This window comes from Nerophis ophidion, linkage group LG11 (genome assembly GCF_033978795.1).
Source record: "Nerophis ophidion isolate RoL-2023_Sa linkage group LG11, RoL_Noph_v1.0, whole genome shotgun sequence".
NCBI lineage: Eukaryota > Metazoa > Chordata > Actinopteri > Syngnathiformes > Syngnathidae > Nerophis > Nerophis ophidion.
In genome coordinates, this window is record NC_084621.1 from 9,756,107 (window position 1) to 9,778,696 (window position 22,590).

At 43.6% G+C, this 22,590-nt stretch overlaps 1 protein-coding gene and 1 long non-coding RNA gene across 3 annotated transcripts in view; both read right to left on the minus strand.

Moving 5' to 3' along the window:
- LOC133561638 (uncharacterized) overlaps nucleotides 1-2,560 on the minus strand; it is a 122,815-nt gene extending 120,255 nt beyond the window's left edge. Inside the window, exon 1 of one of the 2 annotated variants that reach the window (XR_009808743.1) lies at nucleotides 299-2,556. This is a non-coding gene — a long non-coding RNA (uncharacterized LOC133561638). Of the gene's footprint in view, nucleotides 1-298 lie in introns of both variants that reach the window. The other variant, XR_009808744.1, reaches the window with a different exon arrangement.
- Nucleotides 2,561-4,464: 1,904 nt separating this feature from the next.
- On the minus strand, nucleotides 4,465-22,193 carry LOC133561637 (zinc finger protein 436). The gene is made up of 2 exons (XM_061915058.1): nucleotides 21,372-22,193; nucleotides 4,465-11,933 (listed from the first exon to the last, which is right to left on the minus strand). Exons 1-2 carry the CDS (start codon nucleotides 21,844-21,846, stop codon nucleotides 10,555-10,557), a joined length of 1,854 nt encoding a protein of 617 aa, XP_061771042.1. The 5' UTR covers nucleotides 21,847-22,193; the 3' UTR covers nucleotides 4,465-10,554.
- Between the last annotated feature and the right edge of the window lie 397 nt (nucleotides 22,194-22,590).

A 22,590-nucleotide genomic window follows, 5' to 3' on the forward strand; every position in this document is an offset into this window, starting at 1 on the left:
GCACTCCCCACAGGACTTCCCGAGTGACACGGTCCAATGCCTTCTCCAAGTCCACAAAGCACATGTAGACTGGTTGGGCAAACTCCCATGCACCCTCAAGAACCCTGCCGAGAGTATAGAGCTGGTCCACAGTTCCACGACCAGGACGAAAACCACCTCTGAGCCACACATACAAAATGGTTTAGTTTGAACATTGAATGGCGCTAGCTTGATTCGCTACGTAAATAAAGTTAAAACGTACAAAATGTAAACGTTATATTAGACCTGGAGACAAGTAGTTTATAAATGCAATACTTACAGAGAACGGGAGGTTTCGTGTTCCAGTTCAAGACAGCAGCAGTCCCAAAAGTTGGCTCGATTCGTGTTGTGGCGCCAAAACTTGGCTCGATCGATTCGTGTTGTGGCGCCAAAAGTTTTCTCAATTTGTGTGGCGCCAAAAGTTTTCTCAATTCGTGTTGTGGCGCCAAAAGTTGTCTCAATTCATGTGGCGCCAGAAGTTTTCTCAATTGGTGTTGTGGCGCCAAAACTTGGCTCGATTGGTGTTGTGGCGCCAAAAGTAGACTCAATTGGTGTTGTGGCGCCAAAAGTTGTCTCAATTCGTGTTATGGCGCCAACAGTTGTCTCAATTCTTGTTGTGGCGCCAAAACTTGGCTCGATCGATTCGTGTTGTGGCGCCAAAAGTTGGCTCAATTCGTGTTGTGGCGCCAAAACTTGGCTCGATTCGTGTTGGGGCGCCAAAAGTAGACTCAATTGGTGTTGTGGCGCCAACAGTTGTCTCAATTCGTGTTGTGGCGCTAACAGTTGTCTCAATTCGTGTTGTGGGGCCAAAAGTTGTCTCAATTCATGTGGCGCCAGAAGTTTTCTCAATTCGTGTTGTGGCGCCAAAACTTGGCTCGATTCGTGTTGTGGCGCCAAAAGTAGACTCAATTGGTGTTGTGGCGCCAAAAGTTGTCTCAATTCGTGTTGTGGCGCCAAAAGTTGTCTCAATTCGTGTTGTGGCGCCAAAACTTGGCTCGATCGATTCGTGTTGTGGCGCCAAAAGTTTTCTCAATTTGTGTGGCGCCAAAAGTTTTCTCAATTCGTGTTGTGGCGCCAACAGTTGTCTCAATTCGTGTTGTGGCGCCAAAACTTGGCTCGATCGATTCGTGTTGTGGCGCCAAAAGTTGGCTCAATTCGTGTTGTGGCGCCAAAACTTGGCTCGATTCGTGTTGTGGCGCCAAAAGTAGACTCAATTGGTGTTGTGGCGCCAAAAGTTGTCTCAATTCGTGTTGTGGGGCCAAAAGTTGTCTCAATTCATGTGGCGCCAGAAGTTTTCTCAATTGGTGTTGTGGCGCCAAAACTTGGCTCGATTCGTGTTGTGGTGCCAAAAGTAGACTCAATTGGTGTTGTGGCGCCAAAAGTTGTCTCAATTCGTGTTGTGGCGCCAACAGTTGTCTCAATTCTTGTTGTGGCGCCAAAACTTGGCTCGATTCGTGTTGTGGCGCCCAAAGTAGACTCAATTGGTGTTGTGGCGCCAAAAGTTGTCTCAATTCGTGTTGTGGCGCCAAAAGTTGGCTCAATTCGTGTTGTGGCGCCAAAACTTGGCTCGATTCGTGTTGTGGTGCCAAAAGTTGTCTCAATTCGTGTTGTGGCGCCAACAGTTGCCTCAATTCTTGTTGTGGCGCCAAAAGTTGCCTCAATTCTTGTTGTGGCGCCAAAAGTTGTCTCAATTCGCTTGTGGCGCCAAAATATCCTTAAAGGCGTCGTGTGGTGTTGATGAATTCATCCATCCAACCCTTTTTTCTACCGCTTGTCCTTTTTTTATTTTTAAAACGCCATTTCAACTTGTGACAGTCAGCGTCCGGAAACGTGCTTATTTGCCCAAATTTACGGAAGCAAACACCTGCTCTGTTAGTTAAGTAGTCGAGCCAAAAAAAAAAAAAAGCCATCTAGGTATGCTTGTTTGCTGTACCGGCGCAGCGTCCTTCCTCATGCGGAGCTTAAATTGAATCAGATCCGCCCAACCGGGACACAATGAAACGAAAGTGAGTGCTTTTTTTCATTAAGAAAAAAACGTTACACTTACAGGACATATCATTAGGTACAATAGCACAAGTCGGTTTATTATGATGGTTGCTGAACTTTTTATCGTAAAACCTGTCATAAATGATCATTATTATTTACATTACATTACCTTCCACCAGGTAGTGTGAACCACGTGCAAGTATTCAAGCAAACTTATGTCTGTTGAAAACCTTTATCGCGGATGGATACCTGAAAGGCGGTGCGGGTTGTTATGCGGTCAGTGATCAGGTCAATGCGAACGTCAGTAGACACTATAAAAATACACTTTTTGATACAACTTCTATCAACTTGTGAGAAAATAATCAATTATGTATGACATTCTAACAAAAAGAAAATTGCATAAGTGACAAAATATCAGGGTCATTTTTTAAATTATGACAGTGAGAAATAATCTGTGATTCGTCATGAATTTCGGATTAATCCGAATTCAAAAGTGCGATTAATCAGGATTTTAAAAAATTATTATTTGAGGTGATGCAAAAAAAAATATTCCAGCCAAATTCCAATTCTTACAGATTTTAAATCGTTTAAAAGGTTCCAAAATCATTTTTAAAAATCCATCCATCCACTTTCTTCCAATTATCTGTCGGGTCGCGGGGTCAGCAGCCTAAGCAAGGAAGCCAAGACTTTCCTCTCCCCAGCCACTTCGTCCAGCTCTTCCCGGGGAATCCCGAGGCGTTCCCATAGTCTCCCCAACGTGTCCTGGGTCTACCCCGTGGCCTCCTACCGGTCGGACGTGCCCGAAAAACCTCCTTAGGGAGGCGTTCGGGTGGCATCCTGACCAGACTCCCGAACCACCTCATCTAACTCATCTCGATGTGGAAAAGATTTAAAAAATTTTTTTTTTTTTTTATTAGAGCCAATTTTAAAAACACGTTCAGGCCATCTCCATGCAACCAGAAAGAGCTTTTCTAAACTGTCACCAGTTTCGAAAAAGTTTCATTAATTGTTATACAAAATTAAAGCTGCAAGCAGCGTTGGTCGGGTCCACCTTTGGCTGCTGCCCCCGAGACCCACGGCCGGATAAGCGTTAGAAGACGCCTTGGAGCCACTATTTTGAGAATCTAATGCATTGTGAAAGTAATGCAGTTGTTGTATTGAAGTGAAAATATCAAACTTCCTGTTGATTTTTGCTAAAGTATGTCGATTATTAAAATGTAGGTCTAAGTGAGACCTACATAGTGTTTTTTGTTTCATGTCTCTCTGACATTCCTACCGGAAGTTACAAGCAGTTTTGTCTGTGTTTTCTTCCTAGGAGCAGTTTGTCCGTGTTGTATTCCTAGGGGGGCGGTAGAGCGCAATTTTGAGTTTTGAGGTTAGGTTTTTTTCATCAGATCGCAATTTTTGCCAGACCTGATGTGTGTGTCAAGTTTGGTGAGTTTAGAAGCATTTTAAGGGGGTCAAATAACAGCTCAAAGAGGCAAAAATGACATTTTTTTAGGAGACTTTGCGCAGGGGTTTTTTGAAGGCGCGTAAAATCAAAACCTGAGAACTTATCAAAACTCTGTTCTACGCTTTTAATCAGAAGGGTTCAATCTCTCTCCTGTGCGAGTTTGAAGCCAAAACAACAAACGCACTCAGAGGAGATAATGTTTGAAGAAAGGTGACCGGTTTTTATAAAACGTTTGTTTTGAAGGGGGAATTGCAAACTTCCTGTTGATTTTTGTTTGGGGTTGTCAATCTATGAAATGTAGGTCTAAGCGAGACCTACATAGAGGTTTTTGTTTCATGTCTCTCCGACATTCTTACCGGAAGTTGCAAGCAATTTTGTCTGAGTTTTCTTCCTAGGAGCAGTTTTTTCAGTGTTTTATTCAAAAATAGCACTAGAGCGCAATTTTGAGTTTTGTTTTTTTCATTAGATCGCAATATTCGCCAGTCCTTATGTGTGCGCCAAGTTTGGTGACTCTTGAAGCATTTTAAAGGGGTCAAATTACAGCGCAAAGAGGCAAAAAATTGCATTTTTTGCGAAAATTTTATTTTGAAGGGTTTTTTGCCAACTTCCTGTAGATTTTTGCTGAAAGAAGTGAGTGTATGAAAATTGGGTCTAAGTCAGACCTACATAGGAGTTTTTGTTTCATGTCGCTATGACATTCCTAACAGAAGTTACATGCAGTTTTGTCTGTAATTTTTTCCTAGGGGGCGCTAGAGCGCAATTTTCATTTTGGGGGATTGGTTGCTTAATATGTTGGGAAGGTTTGCTATACGACGTGTGTGTCAAATTTGGTGAGTTTTGAAGCATGTTAAGGGGGTCAAATTACAGCGCGTAGGTGCGGAATAATGATGAAACACAGCAGTTTCAATAGGTACTCTGCTGCTTATAATATGGACAGTCACAAAGTATGAGAGCAGTGTTACAGTATTTTTCACATTTCAAATGACTATTTCACACAACAACCAAGGTAGTGTTCATGCAGATGTCAGATAATTTATTACATTTCTTTTACAAATAGAACAGCATAGATTAGCAGAGCTGGACCAGCATTAGTGTTTAAAAAAAAAAAATACAGTTCAAACCTCATGGAAATTACCAAGCGAGCAATGCTTCGAAATACAGTGGAACCTCAAAAGTCGAACAAGTCAGAATATAACGTAACTGATTGGGAAAATAGGTCAGGATTATGTATGTTGGGGTTTTTTCAGGTATGAAGTAGTATAGTAGCATCGTGGCATGAAAAAAGTCCTGGCTCCTCGGTACAATATGGCAAAAGTGACAACAGGTCGACACAAAGACAGTGAAATGTAGTGTTTAGTCGGCAAAGGTGCTGACAGGTTAGAACAGGGGTGTCAAACTCAAACACAGAGTGGGACAACATTTTAAACGGAACAAAGCTGCGGGACAAGGTTGAACAAATGAACCTTTTAATAGGGACCCAAACAAGTTTTGCATTAAATATTGAACAAGCAAGGCTTATATAACTTTAGTGTTTCAAATAATAATTAAAGCTGCAAGCAGCGTTGGTCGGGTCCGCCTTTGGCCGCTGCCAAGCCCCGGTCTAAGTCAGACCTACATAAAGGTCTTTGTTTCATGTCTGTACGACATTCCTAACAGAAGTTACAAGCAGTTTTGTCTGGGTTTTTTCCTAGGGGGCGCTAGAGCGCAATTTTGATTTTTAGGGTTTGGTTTTTTATTAGGTGGCAATTTTCGCCAGCCCTGATGTGTGTGTAAAATTTGGTGAGTTTTGAAGCACGCTAAGGGGGTCAAATTACAGATCGGTGTTTCTGGATGTTGTTGATAAATGGCTTTCGCTTGGCATAGTAGAGCTTTAACTTGCACTTTGAAGCATTTTAAATGGGTCAAATTACAGCTCAAAGAGGCAAAAGTGACATTTTTTAGGAAACTTTGCGCAGGGGTTATTTGAAGGCGCGTAAAATCAAAACCGGAGCAGTAATCAAAATTGTGTTGGACAGTTTTAATCAAAAGGGTGCAATCTATCTCCTGTGCGAGTTTGAAGCCGAAAAGACAAACGCACTCGGAGGAGTTTACGTTTGAAAAAGGTGACAGGTTTTTACAAAACTTATTTTGAAGGGGTAATTTTTAACTTCTTGTTAATTTTTGCTGAAGGATGTCAATTATCTAAATGTAGGTCTAAGTGAGACCTACATAGAAGTTTTTGTTTCATGTCTTTCCGGCATTCCTACCGGAAGTTACAATCAGTTTTGTCTGTGTTTTCTTCCTAGAAGCAGTTTTGTCTGTTTTATTCCAAAATTGCGCTAGAGCGCAATTTTGAGTTTTATTAATCTTTTTTTTTCATTAGATCGCAATTTCTGCCAGTCCTGGTGTGTGTGCCAAGTTTGGTGAGTTTTGAAGCATTTTAAGGGGGTCAAATTTCAGCTCAAAGAGGCAAAAATTAAATTTTTTGCGAAAATTTTGTTTTGAAGGGGTTTTTTCCAACTTCCTGTTGATTTTTGCCCTGGAAGGTAGAATTATGAAATGTAGGTCTAAGTCAGACCTACGTGACAGTTTTGGTTTCATGTCTGTACGACATTCCTAACGGAAGTTACAAGCAGTCTGTTTTTCTTTCCTTCCTAGGGGGCGCTAGCGCAATTTTGATTTTTCTGGTTTGGCTGCCTAATAAGTTGGGAAGGCATGCCAGACCGACGTGTGTGTCAAATTTGGTGAGTTTTGAAGCATGTTAAGGGGGTCAAATTACAGCGCATAGGTGGGGAAGGCAAAGGACTCCACAGGAGTCCTTTGCCATGGGCCAAGGACCCCACAGGAGTCCTTTGCCATGGGCCAAGGACCCTAATTACACGGCGGGCCAAATTTGGGCCAGAGTTTGACACCTATGGGTTAGAATGTTAAATAACGCCATGCATAACATCAACTCGGGCGCCTCTCCACTTCCTTTAAAAGCAGGGGTCTCAAACTCATTTCACCTGGGGGCCACTGGATGCAGAGTCTGGGTGAGGCTGGACCGCAAGAAAAGATTTCTTAAACTTATTTCTAAATCCATCCATCCATCCATCTTCTTCCACTTATCTGAGGTCGGGTCGCGGGGGCAGCAGCCTAAGCAGGGAAGCCCAGACTTCCCTCTCCCCAGCCACTTCGTCCAGCTCCTCCCGTCTTTATTTTTATTTTCAACACAAAATAAAATCAAAATATAAATGAACAAAATGAGGATTGTGCACCGCAACTTTCTCTGTGCAAATAAGACATGTCGGGGGGCCCCTGTGCTTAACAAAGAAATATTGCATCTCCCACTTTTCCTGGAATTGTCTTCGCTCATCACTAACCTTTCTCTTCACTGCAGGCTTTCAAAAAGACATGTTTGGGGTTGTGAATAATGTTATTTCCGCAATGTGTGTCATTCTGCTTTTCCTCCCCACAGCAACACGGCGGTCGGTGGATAATAGCCTGGAAAGTACCTGGATAGCGAGCGCAAAAAGTGACGGCTCCCGGAGTGTTATCCGGCGTCATATAAAAATATATGTAGTGTTCATCGTGTGAGGCAATGCAAATTAAACAACAAAAAAAACAAATAACTGTTTGACCTGGGCCAGGTTATCGGGGACTGTTATTACTGACGGACAGGTGTCGCGGTGCAACTCCAGCCGGGCACGTAAAAAATCCCTCGTCTCCATGGCAACGTTTCTGTAGCTTTGACTCATTTGCCGCTTTTCCACTAACGCAGAGGTAGGCAACCCAGAACGTTAAAAGAGCCATTTTGGACCCAAATAACAACGATGAGGTGGCGAGTTGTCCAGGGTGTACGCCGCCTTCCGCCCGATAGTAGCTGAGATAGGCGCCAGCGCCCCCCCCAAAAAAAGGAAATAAGCGGTACAAAATGGATGGATGTTTCTTTTTTTGTTAGCCAACGGGAGGGGTGGGGGGTTGCTCGCCATGGATACAGTTACGGTAGCACAATTAGCCCCAAGCGGGCTTACATCACGACTAACGTGTTACACGTCCTATTCGCCCAGCGACTCTGTCGGAGTATCAGCGCTGGGGTTCAGCGCACCGCAGTACTTAACCGAGACCGAGCAACCTTCGGCGGAGTGCTTCGGAAGCTACCGGGCCGCTCATCTCTCTGGACCAGACTGTTTACAGCGGCACCAGGGTAGGGAGGCAGCAAGAGAGAGAGAGGTTGAGACAGCGAGCAGGCGGGCGAGCGAGCGATGGAAGAGCGCTAGGGAGTCTAGTGGAAAAGCGGCAAAACGTTTCTCTGCTTGCATCATGCAAGTGACGTCAATGTTCGGCCCTCGAGAGCCATATACCACACCATTCATAAAGAAATACAATCATGTGTGCTTACGGACTGTATCCCTGCAGACTATTATTCTATATTGATATATAATGAATACCGTATATTGTGTTTTTAATGTTGATTTAATAATTAAAAAAACAACATTTTTTTGCTTATTTTATTTTTTAATTTTTGTGCGGCATACCACCGCTCTACATGGTATGCCTGTAATTATTCTTTAATGTGGAAAACATTTTTTTTTTAATGTTTACTGAGGCTGACCAAATGTCTGTTTTCCCGGGACATCCAGCCTACCGTGGGCTTAATTTGGGGCGGGGGTGGGCAAGCGACATGTCCTCTGCACTTTTTCAAAAGGCTTTTTTTTCTCCCGGTGAAGTGAATTATTTATATATAGCGCTTTTTCTCTAGTGACTCAAAGCACTTTACGTAGTGAAACCCAACATCTGAGTTACATTTAAACCAGTGTGGGTGGCACTGGGAGCAGGGGATTAAAGTGCCTTGCCCAAGGACACAACGGCAGTGACTAGGATGGCGGGAGCGGGGCTCGAACCTGGAACCCTCAAGTTGCTGGCACGGCCACTCTACCACCCGAGCAATACCGCGCTCCTGCACTTTTTAATGTCCAAGAATAATGTATCGCTATTCAATGGAGGCAAGTCAAGGCTTGTGTCAGGCGGAAAACCCCTGCTCAAACTGAAGAAGCTTGTCTCTTAAGACCGCCTTCAACGCTCATTGATTGGCCTTTAATGGCTGCCTTCTTGCCAGCTGACTAATCAGTGGTCAGACGAGAGTAAAATTGAGTCACAAACACTCACAGGAGAAAGATATTTATGATAGAAATGGATTAAAAACGCTTGATGTGTTACAAGTGAGTGAGATCATAAACTTTTTCAAACACAGCTTTTGTAATATTACGAGTCTAGTTTACAGAACATTATATTGGACCAGAAAGAGCGTAAGTAGTTTTTTTTGTAAATGAATGACTGGCTGTGTACTTTATATGCAATTTGATCACAGCCATGTCAGCATTTTTTTCTCCTCTGTCGACAGCAGTGTTGGCGCTAGGAATTATCAAAACGGGATCCCACAGACCCCATCAAGTCATAAAAATGGGGTATATTGTAGCGTCCTGTAAGAGTTAACGCTACAAGGGATTCTGGGTATTTGTTCTTTTGTGTTTATGTTGTGTTACGGTGCGGATGTTCTCCCGAAATATGTTTGGCATTCTTGTTTGTGAGGGTTCACAGTGTGGCGCATATTTGTAACAGTGTTAAAGTTTTTGTACGGCCACCCTCAGTGTGACCTGTATGGTTGTTGACCAAGTATGCCTTGATTAACGAGCAATCCACTGTTTCACACTCTCTCTGTCCCTGCCCCTCCTTCACAAATTCTGCTGTGTGCGCACACCCGCACAATTTGTTTTGTTTTTAACCCCTTTTTAACCATTTACGTTCATAAAAAAAATACACACAACCCAGACTCAAAACACCGGACATTTGAGGCATTTAAGAAACCCCGCCCGGACACCCCGGACAGTCCCGCAAAAGAGGACATGTCCGGGGAAAAGAGGACGTATGGTTAGTCGACCTTGTGTCTACCATTTCTCTGACGATGCAATTGTTGATGACTGAAGTACTGATTTTAACCAAACCTAACCCCCTGGATTGTAAAAAATGCAAATAATTCAATGTATATACTCTGATGATTAACTTGTAAGATGTACTGTATTATGTATGACTGTATTATGCTGATAGTATATATTTGTACCATGAATTTATTAAAGTGGACCCCGACTTAAACAAGTTGGAAAAACTTATTCGGGTGTTACCATTTAGTGGTCAATTGTACGGAATATGTACTGTACTGTGCTATCTACTAATACAAGTTTCAATCAATCAATATGCAGCCTGAATCTGAAGCGAAAAGATCAAATTTGAAGCACTTTGGAGCATTTATCTGAAACTGTGTCACAGATTTGGTGTGCAGAAAATATGGTGGCATTGATAAGTTAAATTACATTTTTTGTGAAGGTTGGATTCGCTAATACGGCTAATAATTCATCCATCCATTCTCTACTGCTTATTCCCTTTGGGCTCGCGGGGGGCGCTGGTGCCTATCTTAGCTACAATCGGGCGGGAGGCGCGTTACACCCTGGACAAGTCGCCAACACAGATAGACAGACAACATTCACACACTTGGGCCAATTTTTAGTGTTGCCAATCAACCTATCCCCAGGTGCATGTCTTTGGAAGTGGGAGGAAGCCGGAGTACCCATAGGGAAACCACGCTTTCACGGGGAGGACATGCAAACTCCACACAGAAAGATCCCGAGCACGGGATTGAACCCAGGACTACTCAGGACCTTCGTAGTCTGAGGCAGATGCACTAAACCCTCTGCCACCGTGAAGCCCCCAATAATTCATATTTGGCGTTATTTATTAGTTTTTTAAATATCTGTGTTCGTACAGGTATAGCCTCAGTTACCACTATTTCTTCATTCTAACAAATCGGACTTCCCAGAACAGATTTGGCATGAGTGGCTCAGATGGATAAATTAAGTGGGATTGATTCCTGCTTGGTGTGGAAGTGAGTGGACATCGTTGTGTGTGATTGACTGGACATGAATCACTAAATCACCTCACAGTCTGCCAGGTTAGGAGGCTCAGGCATTCCCGCAACAAAAAGGATCGATTATGGTTTGACGTTCGGGGTTCCACTGTATCAGTCAGTTTCAAAACCTAGATCTAGAAGTGAGTCCTGTAGCTAGGATCCTCAGGGTTTACCCTTAGCGACACTTAGCGATGTGTCCGGAGAGGTGATGGGAGCGAGCGAAACTGCGGAAGCAGTTGGGGCAGGAGAACGGCTTCTCTCCAGTGTGGGTGAGCATGTGAGTTTTCAAATGGCCGGACAAACGGAAGCTCTTTCCGCATTCCTGACACATGTACGGGCGCAGGTTAGTGTGTGTCCTGCGGTGCTTGCCCAGGTCGCCGGAGGAGGTGTAGCGCCGTTGGCACTCGGGACACTCGAAGGGCTTCTCCCCGGAGTGTATCCTCTTGTGCTTCACCAGGTCGCCGGACTGCGTGAAGCTCTTGTCGCACTGGTCGCACTTGTAGGGTCTCTCGCCGGTGTGCGTGCGCTGGTGGTTCCGCAGATGCGACAGGCGGATGAACTTGTTGCCGCAGACGGTGCAGTGGTAGGGCCTCTCGCCCGTGTGCGTCCTCAGGTGTATCTTCAGAGCCCCCAGGTCGCTGATCTTCAGGCCGCAGTCGCCGCACTGGTGGGACTTCTCGCTGTGCAGCTTGCTGTGCACCCGCAGGTTCTTGCGGGTGTTGAAGGTCTTCCCGCAAGCCAGGCAGTGGAAGGGCTTCTCGCTAGAGTGCGTTCTTAAGTGCAGGTTGAGGCTCGCCTTTAATCCAAACTCCTTCCCGCATTGGGAGCAGGAGTACTCCTTCTTGGCCGAGTGCGTGGTGAGGTGGCACTTGAGTTGGTGTCCTCTCTGGAAGGCCTTGCCGCACACTTGACACTTGTGCGGCTTCTCCCCCGTGTGGATCCTCTGGTGCTGCCGCCAGCTGCTGCGCTCCACAAAGCGCCTGCCGCAGTCCTTGCAGACAAACGGACGCTCGCCCGTGTGGATGCGCATGTGGTCCTCCAAGCTCTGAGGGGTGCGCAGCTTCTTATCACACTCTGGACACTTCAATCCCAGATCCAGACAGATGGGCTTTTCCTCGGATTCCGCGTGCGGCTGGTGACACAAGTGGGGTCCCTGGCCCCAGGTGGCTTTGAAGCTCTTGCCGCAGTCGACGCAGCACAGGTTCCCCCCTCTGATCACCACTGACATGTTGTGCCAGCGCTGGCAGTGGTTTTTCAGGTTCTTTAAGTACTGGAAGCTGCGCACGCATGTCGGGCACGGGTGGAGCCGGCGGGTAGGGGCAGAAGGGTGGCTTTCTCTGACATGGACCCGAAGGTAGACTTTGGAGCTGAAGGTGCTGCTGCAGACGGTGCAGGTGTGCTTGGGGATGAGGCTTTTCTGGGCGTGGCTGGAGAGGCAGTTATTCAGCTCGGCCAGGTATTCTTTCTGGTGGACCCACTTGACGTGCTTCTCCAAGAAGTCCAGGTTGGTGAAGGAGACATCACAGTGGGGACAAGGGAAGAACTCATTTGGCCCTAAGAGGGGTGAGAGTGACAAAGACAGAAACACATTAAAACAGTTTAGCAGTTTTAAAGCATAACATCCAGTCCCTCCAGGACTTCACAGACTTTTGTGTTTGCTTTAGCCTAAAATGCCTCACTTTGCAGCAACTTTTTCAGAAAGTTGCATCTTTTTTTCTTGCAACCTTAACTAAAGGCTTAGTTGGCCACATACGTGGACAGCACCTTTTAACTCTTATTTCCAAAATTGTGTACACTACTGAATTGGGGTCTTATTGCCCTTATGTGGACACTCATACTGCCATCTGGTGGTTTCAGTAGAGTATAACATACAATGGAATTTGGGGGGAAAAAAGTGTAAAAATAAGAATTAGCATGTCACTAAACATGAAGTACACGCTCGTCACTTACGGACAAAGTACATTATATCAAAAGATGATTCTTAGTTTTTATTCTAATTAGGGTCCAATAAGCCCAAATAGCAAAGAGAAATAAAAAAAGCATGTAAACAAACAGTTTGGCTTTAAGGGGTTTTAACCCAGTGGTTCTTAACCTGGGTTCGATCGAACCCTAGGGGTTCGGTCAGTCGGCCTCAGGGATTCGACGGAGCCTGTTTTATTATTATAACCAAATGACAGCAATCATTTCCATGAGATTATTTTCTAATACAAGTGTTTTGGCACACTTACAATGACAAAAAAACAACTTGTTTTTCATGAAATCTGTACAAGGTGAGGTTGGATATATTTTTTTAACCCTTTCCGATATCGCATTTTGGTCCCACTAAAACATTCCCATGTTGCACAATGTGATGTAAACATTGGATCATGTGTACAATCCTGTAACTTTCTGTTTGTAAAATATATCTTTATTAGTATTTATTTGATATAGTAACATCATTAAATTAAGAAAAAAACATTTTATTTTTCACTAAAGAAGGGTTCGGTGAATGCGCAAATGAAACTGGCGGGGTTCGGTACCTACAACAAGGTTAAGAACAACTGTTTTAACCTAAGAAAATCCCATCCAATCCACTTTATTTATATACCACGATTAAACAACAAAAATGTTTCCAAAATGCTGCACAAAAATATTAAAAACAAGATTCAAATACTATCCTTAGCTACACCAATGACTGAATAAAAACAAAATAATAAATACAATCCATCCATTTTCTACCACTTGCCCCTTTCAGGGCCGCGGGGTGTGCTAGTGCCTATCTCAGCTGCATTTTGGGCGGAAGGTGGTTTAAACCCTGGACAAGTTTCTACCTCATCACAGGGCCAACATAGATAGACAACATTCACACACTAGGGCCAATTTAGTGTTGCCAATCAACCTATCCCTACCAATATAAAAATAAATATGGTTAAAAACGATTTTAAAAGGGTAAAACCAATTCAAACAATACATAGAAATACACATTTAAAAACACAGAGGACCACACAACTCATGCAGTGTTAAAAGCCAGAGAATAAAAGTGGGTCTCATACGAGACTTAAAACACTCCACTGTAGGAGCAGTTGGAACATGGAGGGGCAGAGTGGTCCAAAGCTTAGAAGGCCCTGTCTCCCCTGGTTTTAAGTCTGGTCTTGGGCACCACGAGCAGGAGCTGGCTCTCGGACCTCAGAGTGCGCGCGGGAGTGTACATTTCGATGAGGTCTGAGATATAATGTAGGTGCCAGTCCTTGCAAAGCTTCAAAAACAGACAGCAAAATTTGAAAAGTCTCAACAATTGGGGTTATATGCTCCCGTTTCCTAGCTCCTGTTCAAAGTCGTGCTGCCACGTTCTGGACTAACTGCAAATGGAAGAGAGTTTTTGGGCTAATGCCAGCATAACGTGGATTGCGGTAGTCCAAGCGACCTGAAATAAAAGCATGCACGACTTGTTCAAAAAGGTTAAAAGACGAAGATGATAAAAACAATTATAAAACGCCATTGACTTGTCGGTCAAGTTTAAAATCACTGTCTATTAGGGCTGCGACTCTTTGGGTGTCCCACGATTCGATTCAATATCATTTCTTGGGGTCACGATTCGGTTCAAAATCGACTTTATTTTTCAATTCAACACGATTCAAAAACGTTTTTTTTCCCGATTAAAAAGGATTCTCTATTCATTCAATAAATAGAGTTTCAGCAGGATCTACCCCAGTCTGCTGACATGCTAGCAGAGTAGTAGATTTTTGTAAAAAGCTTTTATAATTGTAAAGGACAATGTTTTATCAACTGATTGCAATAATGTACATTTGTTTGAACTATTAAACGAACCAAAATTATGACTTATTTTATCTTTGTGAAAATATTGGACACAGTGTGTTGTCAGGCTTATGAGATGCGATGCAAGTGAAGTGAGTTATATTTATATAGCGCTTTTCTCAAGTGACTCAAAGCGCTTCACATAGTGAAACCCAATATCTAAGTTACATTTCAACCAGTGTGGGTGGCACTGGGAGCAGGTGGGTAACGTGTCTTGCCCAAGGACACAACGGCAGTAACCAGGATGGCACAAGCGGGAATCGAACCTGCAACCCTCAAGTTGCTGACACGGCCACTCTACCAACCGAGCTAAGCCACTGTGACACTATTGTTCTTTTATTTTTATAAATGTCTAATGATAATGTCAATGAGGGATTTTTTTATCACTGCTATGCTGAAATTATAACTAATATTGATACTGTTGTGGATAATATTCATTTTTGTTTCACTACTTTTGGTTTGTTCTGTGTGGTGTTTGTGTCTCCCCCCCAATTGCTCTGTTTATTGCAGTTCTGAGTGTTGCTGGGTCAGGTTTGGTTTTGGAATTGGATTGCATTGTTATGGTATTGCTGTGTATTGTTTTGTTGATTGATTAAAAAAAAATAAAAAATACTAATTTTTTAAAAATGAGAATCGATTCTGAATCGCACAACATGAGAATTGCGATTCAAATTCGAATCGATTTTTTCCCCACACCCATACTTTCTATAGTAAAGCCAAGGCTGGTGACTTTGGGACACACATCATTTTGCAATGGTCCTAAGTCAATGAGGACCGGACCCAAAACTAAAATTTCCATTTTTCCTTCATTCATTATTAAAAAATTCGGGCCTAACCAAGCCTTGACGTCGCATTGACAGTTGAGGAAGGATGTCAGGGTGCCGTTGCCTTTTGAAATCGGCATATCCATTTGGCAGTCGCCTGCATAAAAATGATAAGACACTCCATGCCTCTTAAACATCTCTCCAAGAGGGGAGGGGGGATTAAAAGCAAGCAGGATGGGGCCCAGAATAGATCCCTGGGGAACACCACAGTAAGGCGGAGCAGAAGAAGAGGTGGCGTCCCCCAGCCTGACAGAGAAACACTCCAATGCAGTCCACCTGACACCCACACAGTCTCTCAGGCGCTCTAAAAGAATTATGCGGTCGACTGTGTCAAAGGCAGCTGTGTCATCTAAAAGCACTTAAATGGCAGAGCTGTCAGAATCAGTCATTAAAAGCAGGTCATTCAAAACCTTTAAAAGTGCAGATTCAGTACTGTGCAAACCTTTGTATCCAGACTGAAATTTGATTGATGGATTGAATCTTTTATTAGTAGATTACACAGTACAGTACGTATTCCGTACAATGGACCAGTAAATGGTAACACCCAAATAAGGCTGGGCGATATATAGATATACTCGATATATAGCGGGTTTGTGCGATATAGAAAATGACTATATCGTGATATTCGAGTATACGTTCTCACACAGTTGCTTTAAAGGCCTACTGAAAGCCACTACTAGCGACCACGCAGTCTGATAGTTTATATATCATTGATGAAATATTAACATTGCAACACATGCCAATACGGTCGGGTTAGTTTACTAAATTGCACTTTTAAATATCACGCCAAAGTATCCCGCTGAAAGGTCGCGGTATGATGACGCGTGCGCTTGACGTCACGCATTGTAGATGACATTTTGTTCCAGCATCGTTCCCAGCTATAAGTCGTCTGTTTGCATCGCATAATTCCACAGTATTCTGGACATCTGTGTTGCTGAATCTTTGGCAATTTTTTCAATGAATAATGGAGACATCAAAGAAGAAAGCTGTAGGTGGGAAGCAGTGTATTGCGGCCGCCTTTAGCAACACAAACACAGCCGGTGTTTCATTGTTTACATTCCCGAAAGATGACGGTGAAGCTTTACTATGGAACAGAGCGGTCAAGCGAACATGGTTGGATTGGACTACACACACAAAGTACAGTGTATTATGCAGCGATCATTTCGAAAGATCGTGTTTTGAAGAGGGTCCCTTGCGAAGGGCAGAGATGGTGCTGAAGAAAGGTGCGTGGCCGACCTTCAGGTTGTACAGGTACAACCATATAATCTCACTAAAACACTAGTAACCCAATAAGCAGATAAGGGATTTCCCAGAATTATCCTTGTAAATTTGTCTAATAACACTTGAATCGCTCCCACTGCGTCTAGTCTTTTTTTTCTTTTTTCTAGTCCTTCACTCCCACTTTCCTCATCTACGAATCTTTCATCATCGCTCAAATTAATGGGGAAATCGTCGCTTTCTCGGTCCGAATCGCTCTCGCTGCTGGTGGCCATGATTGTAAACAATGTGAGGATGTGATGAGCTCCACAACCCGTGATGTCACACGCACATCGTCTGCTACTTCAGGTGCAGGCAAGGCTTTTTTATTAGCGACCAAAAGTTGCAAAGTTTATCGTCGATGTTCTCTACTAAATCCTTTCACCAAAAATATGAAAATATCGCGAAATGATCAAGTATGACACATAGAATGGACCTGCTATCCCCGTTTAAATAAGAAAATCTCATTTCAGTAGGCCTTTAAGCTGCTGGCATGACACTACAGGCTCTTGCGCACCTTCTTACATACGTCACATCACATACATTTACCCAAGAGCCGGATGCAGTCATCAAAAGAGCCATAGGTTCCCTACCCTGGACTGTAACTCTTTGTATTTTGGAAATAGTCAATCCTCCTTCTCACAATTGCAGCTGGCCCAAAATGCAGCTGACCGACTTTTAACCAACACAAGAAAAGGAGTATCAATCAATCAATGTTTCAATCAATCAATGTTTATTTATATAGCCCCAAATCACAAATGTCTCAAAGGACTGCACAAATCATTACGACTACAACATCCTCGGAAGAACCCACAAAAGGGCAAGGAAAACTCACACCCAGTGGGCAGGGAGAATTCACATCCAGTGGGACGCCAGTGACAATGCTGACTATGAGAAACCTTGGAGAGGACCTCAGAGTAGCAAATGACTCCAGTTTTTAGCCTCGTCCCACTGGCTGCCTGTGTTTTTTAGAGTCCATTTTAAAATGATCTTACTTGTTTTTAAATCCTTACGTGGTCTCGCCCCACCTTACCTCTCTGAGCTACTCCACCTCTGGAACAATCTCCCTCTCCATGTGAGACAGGGCCTTTCTTTGGCTATTCTTAAGACCCTTCTTAAAACCCATTTTTATTCACTGGCTTTTAACCCAGCATGAGACTTTGAACTGTTTTTTTTTTTACTTTTTAACTGCTTTTTATCCAATAAATTGTTCTTGAGCTAATTTGTATTTGCTTTTTCAATGTGTATTTTAATTCTGTTTTAATTTAAATGGTATTTTTTTAGTCTGTCCTTTGCCTCTATTTCTTTGGGGTGTACAGCCCTTTGTTCTTCAACTGTGGTTGCTTTTAAGGGGCTTTATAAATAATATGGTATGGTAGGAAAATCTGGGCTTCCCTGCTTAGGCTGCTGCCCCCGTGACCCTAAGGTGGATGGATAGTTCAATATAGTAATTGTCCATATGAGTAGGGAAATTGTGTTGGATGTAAATATAAACGGAATACAATGATTTGCAAATCCTTTTCAACCCATATTCAGTTGAATATGCTACAAAGACAACATATTTGATGTTCAAACTCATAAACATTTTTTTTGTGTGCAAATAATCGTTAACTTTAGAATTTGACGCCAGCAACACGTGACAAAGAAGTTGGGAAAGGTGGCAAAAATACTGATAAAGTTCAGAAATACTCATCAAACACTTATTTGGAACATCCCACAGGTGTGCAGGCTAGTTGGGAACAGGTGGGTGCCATGATTGGGTATAAAAACAGCTTCCCAAAAGATGCTCAGTCCTTCACAAAAAAAGATGGGGCGAGGTACACCCCTTTGTCCACAACTGAACAAGAACAATGTTTCTCAAAGTGCAATTGCAAGACATTTAGGGATTTCAACATCTACGGTCCATAATATCATCAAAAGGTTCATAGAATCTGGAGAAATCACTCCACGTAAGCGGCATGGCCGGAAACCAACATTGATTGAACGTGAGCTTCGATCCCTCAGACGGCTCTGTATCAAAAACCGACATCAATGTCTAAAGGATATCACCACATTGGCTCAGGAACACTTCAGAAAACCACTGTCACTAAATACAGTTAGTCGCTACATCTGTAAGTGCAAGTTAAAGCTCTACTATGCAAAGTGAAAGTCTTTTATCAACAACATCCAGAAACGCCGCCGGCTTCTCTGGGCCTGAGATCATCTAAGATGGACTGATGCAAAGTGGAAAAGTGTTCTGTGGTCTGAAGAGTCCTCATTTCAAATTGTTTTTGGAAATATTCGACATAGTGTCATCCGGACCAAAGGGGAAGCGAACCATCCAGACTGTTATCGAGGCAAAGTTCAATAGCCAGAATCTGTGATGGTATGGGGGTGCATTAGTGCCCAAGGCATGGGTAACTTACACATCTGTGAAGGCACCATTAATGCTGAAAGGTACATACAGGTTTTGGAGCAACATATGCTGCCATCTAAGCGCCGTCTTTTTCATTTCAGCAAGACAATGCCAAGCCATGTGTTACAACAGCATGGTTTCGTAGTAAAAGAGTGCGGGTACTTTCCTGGCCCGCCTGCAGTCCGGACCTGTCTCCCATCGAAAATGTGTGGCGTGGCGCATTTTGAAGCGAAAAACACGACAGCGGAGACCCCGAACTGTTGAACGACTGAAGCTCTACATAAAACAAGAATGGGAAAAAAATTCCACTTTCAAAGCTTCAACAATTAGTTTCCTCCCAAATGTTTATTGAGTGTTGTTAAAAGAAAAGGTGATGTAACACAGTGGTGAACATGCCCTTTCCCAACTACTTTGGCACGTGTTGCAGCCATGAAATTCTAAGTTTATTATTTGCAAAAAAAAATAAAGTTTACAAGTTTGAACATCAAATATCTTGTCTTTGTAGCATATTCAACTGAATATGGGTTGAAAAGGATTTTCAAATCATTGTATTCTGTTTATATTTACATCTAACACAATATCCCAACTCATATGGAAACAGGGTTTGTACATTGTGGACGCCACATTTGCTCCACAGCAAGTCTTTGCCGTCGTCCAGCATTCAAGTTTTGTTTACTTCGTAGCCAGTACAGTTTTAGTTTCGTTCTTCATAGCCTTACCTAAGCATCAATGCCTTTTCTTAAGGGGCACTCGTATTTTGTTTATTTTTGGTTTAAGCATTAAACACCTTTTTACCTGAACACTGCCTCCCGCTGTTCTCGACATCTATAAAGCAATTAGCTACCGGTTGCCACCTACTGATATGGCAGAGTATTACACGGTCACTGCCGAGCTCTCGACAGCACGACACTCAAAAACAACACATCATTTGCAGACTATAATTACTGGTTTGCAAAAAATATTTTTAACCCAAATAGGTGAAAATACATACCGTATTTCCTTGAATTGCCGCAGGGCATACAGTATGAGCCTGCCTTGAATTAATGCCGGGTCAAACTCGCTTCGCAAAATAATTAGAGCATGCTTAGTAGTACCGCCTGGTCAAACTCATGACGTCACGAGTGACACTTCCCCTGTCATCATTTTCAAAATGAAAGAGGCTGAATTCAATACCGGCAATTTGAAATTGCTTAAAGGGAAGAAGATTAAGAGCTATTCAGTAGGATTTAAGGTCCAAACTTACATCACACTCAAATTTTTACTGCATGCCTTTGGTAAGTGCCGGAGTGAGAAGGTTTTAAAATAATTAGCACATGCTTACTTTTACCGCATGCCTTTGGTAAGCGCAGGAGTGAGAAGAGGTTTTAAATTAATTAGTGCCCCGGCGGCAATTCAAGGAAATACGGTAATCTCCCACGGCACACCGGACTCTATTTGGGGCGGCATAGCTCGGTTGGTAGAGTGGCCGTGCCAGCAACTTGAGGGTTGCAGGTTCGATTCCCGCCTCCGCCATCCTAGTCACTGCCGTTGTGTCCTTGGGCAAGGCGGTTTAGCTCGGTTGGTAGAGTGGCCGTGTCAACAACTTGAGAGTTGCAGGTTCGATTCCCGCTTCCGCCATCCTAGTCACTGCCGTTGTGTCCTTGGGCAAGGCACTTAACCCACCTGCTCCCAGTGCCACCCACACTGCTTTAAATGTAATTTAGATATTGGGTTTCACTATGTAAAGGGCTTTGAGTCACTAGAGAAAAAGCGCAATATAAATATAATTCACTTCACTATCTCACGGCCAGAGGTGGGTAGAGTAGCCAGAAATTGTACTCAAGTAAGAGTACTGTTACTTTAGAGATGTATTACTCAAGTAAAAGTAAGGAGTAGTCACCCAAATATTTACTTGAGTAAAAGTAAAAAGTATGTTGTGAAAAAACTACTCAAGTACTGAGTAACTGATGAGTAACCTTTTCGTTTACTGATCACGGCAACAAATAATGCACAAAAACATAAAAATAGCAATGAGCAAATTCACAGCCAGGAATATCTCTTAAGCAACTAAAACAATAATATATAGTAAATAATAGTACATTAAAATAAAATCAAAATTAAGGCAAATTGAGCCACAATAACTTAACAGCACCATAGCCTCAGTAGGCATTGATTGATTGATTGATTAAAACTTGTATTAGTAGATTGCACAGTACAATACATATTTTGTACAATTGACCACTAAATGGTAACACCCCAATACGTTTTTCAACGTGTTTAAGTCGGGTCAGGTGACCGCCTGGCTCTGTTTGATTGGTCCAACGACACCAGTGACTGCATGTGATTGGTGAAACGCAGACATGCGTAGATCCTACTTTGAAAAACCAAAACAAACATTAATAGATCGATAAAAAAAAAAAGTAGCGAGTAGCGAGCTGAATGTAGATAAATGGAACGGAGTAAAAGTAGTGTTTCTTCTCTATAAATATACTCAAGTAAAAGTAAAAGTATGTTGCATAAAAACTACTCTTAGAAGTACAATTGATCCCAAAAGTTACTCAAGTAAATGTAACGGAGTAAATGTAGCGCGTTACTACCCACCTCTGCTCACGGCACACTAGTGTGTCGCGGCGCAGTGGTTGGAAAACACTGCCTTAGTAGTTTTACTTCCGTGACGCTAATTGGCGTCATCAGCCCCGAGCTCCATCCCTTTGTTTCCATGACAACGACATTGACTCCTACCTGTGCAGACCAACTCCTCATCCTCCTCGTCCACGTTGCCTCCACCCTGCGACTCCTCTCCCTCCTCCTCTTTGATGAGCCGCTCCTCCTTGACCGTCACGTCGCATTCTGCACCCAACTGGCCTGGGGGCTGCAGGTCTGGTTCTTCTTCTTTTAAAACCCCCGCAAGATGGTGGTAGTGGTGGTGAGGACCATCAGTACAGGGGGTCGTGACGTCATCACCAGCAGCAGCAGCAGCAGGCTGGGAGCCTAAAGTGGCCCCATAACACACCTCAGTGATCTCCAGGGCGTGTGGCTCCTCTTTGATGTGGATGTGGAGCTCATCGCCATTGTTACAATATTCATCACCATTGTCACAATGTTCATTTATATTGTTACAATACTCATCTCCGTCTCCATCTTCCTCGCCCATCTCACGTTTGACCGTGACGTCGACGCCGTCCGCCTTTGCTTTGTTCTTCCACTCCACCCTCATGCTGCTTGCCGTGGACGACACGCACAAGTTTAAAGCGACAAAATATTCCAAATAAAATAATAATTAAAACAGTGAGACGTCAAGGAGGACAATAACGACCATGCTAGCCTTAGCATGGGGTGGTTAGCATGGCGGCTAACCGCGTTAAGCTGGCCGCGGTCAAGCAGTCAGCGACGCCTCGCGTGTCACGGCTTCGTCCGCTTTATGATATTTGGACATATTGTTCCGGAAAAAAAGCTTTCAAAGGCCGGCGTGTTACAGCAAGGCCTGTGTTTACTAAGCTGCTACATTCGGGACTGTGATGAGAATACACTACCGCCCGGACTGGATGAAGAGGCGGGACTTCCGGTTTCTGCGGCCAATCAAGAACGTCCCTGTTTAAATCCCCGAATAAACCACGCCCCTCAAATGGGGGTACTTATAACTGTAGAATGATCGAAGGCGAGTTCTTGGTTTCTTATCCATTCCATCCATCCATTTCCCACCGCTTATTCCCTTTCAGGGTCACGGGGGGCGCTGGCGCCTATCTCAGCTACAATCGGGCGGAAGACGGCGTACACCCTGGACAAGTCGCCACCTCATCGCAGGGCCGACACAGATAGACAGACAACATTCACACTCACATTCACCAACTAGGGCCAATTTAGTGTTGCCAATCAACCTATCCCCAGGTGCATGTCTTTGGAAGTGGGAGGAAGCCGGAGTACCCGGAGGGAACCCACGCATTCACGGGGAGAACATGCA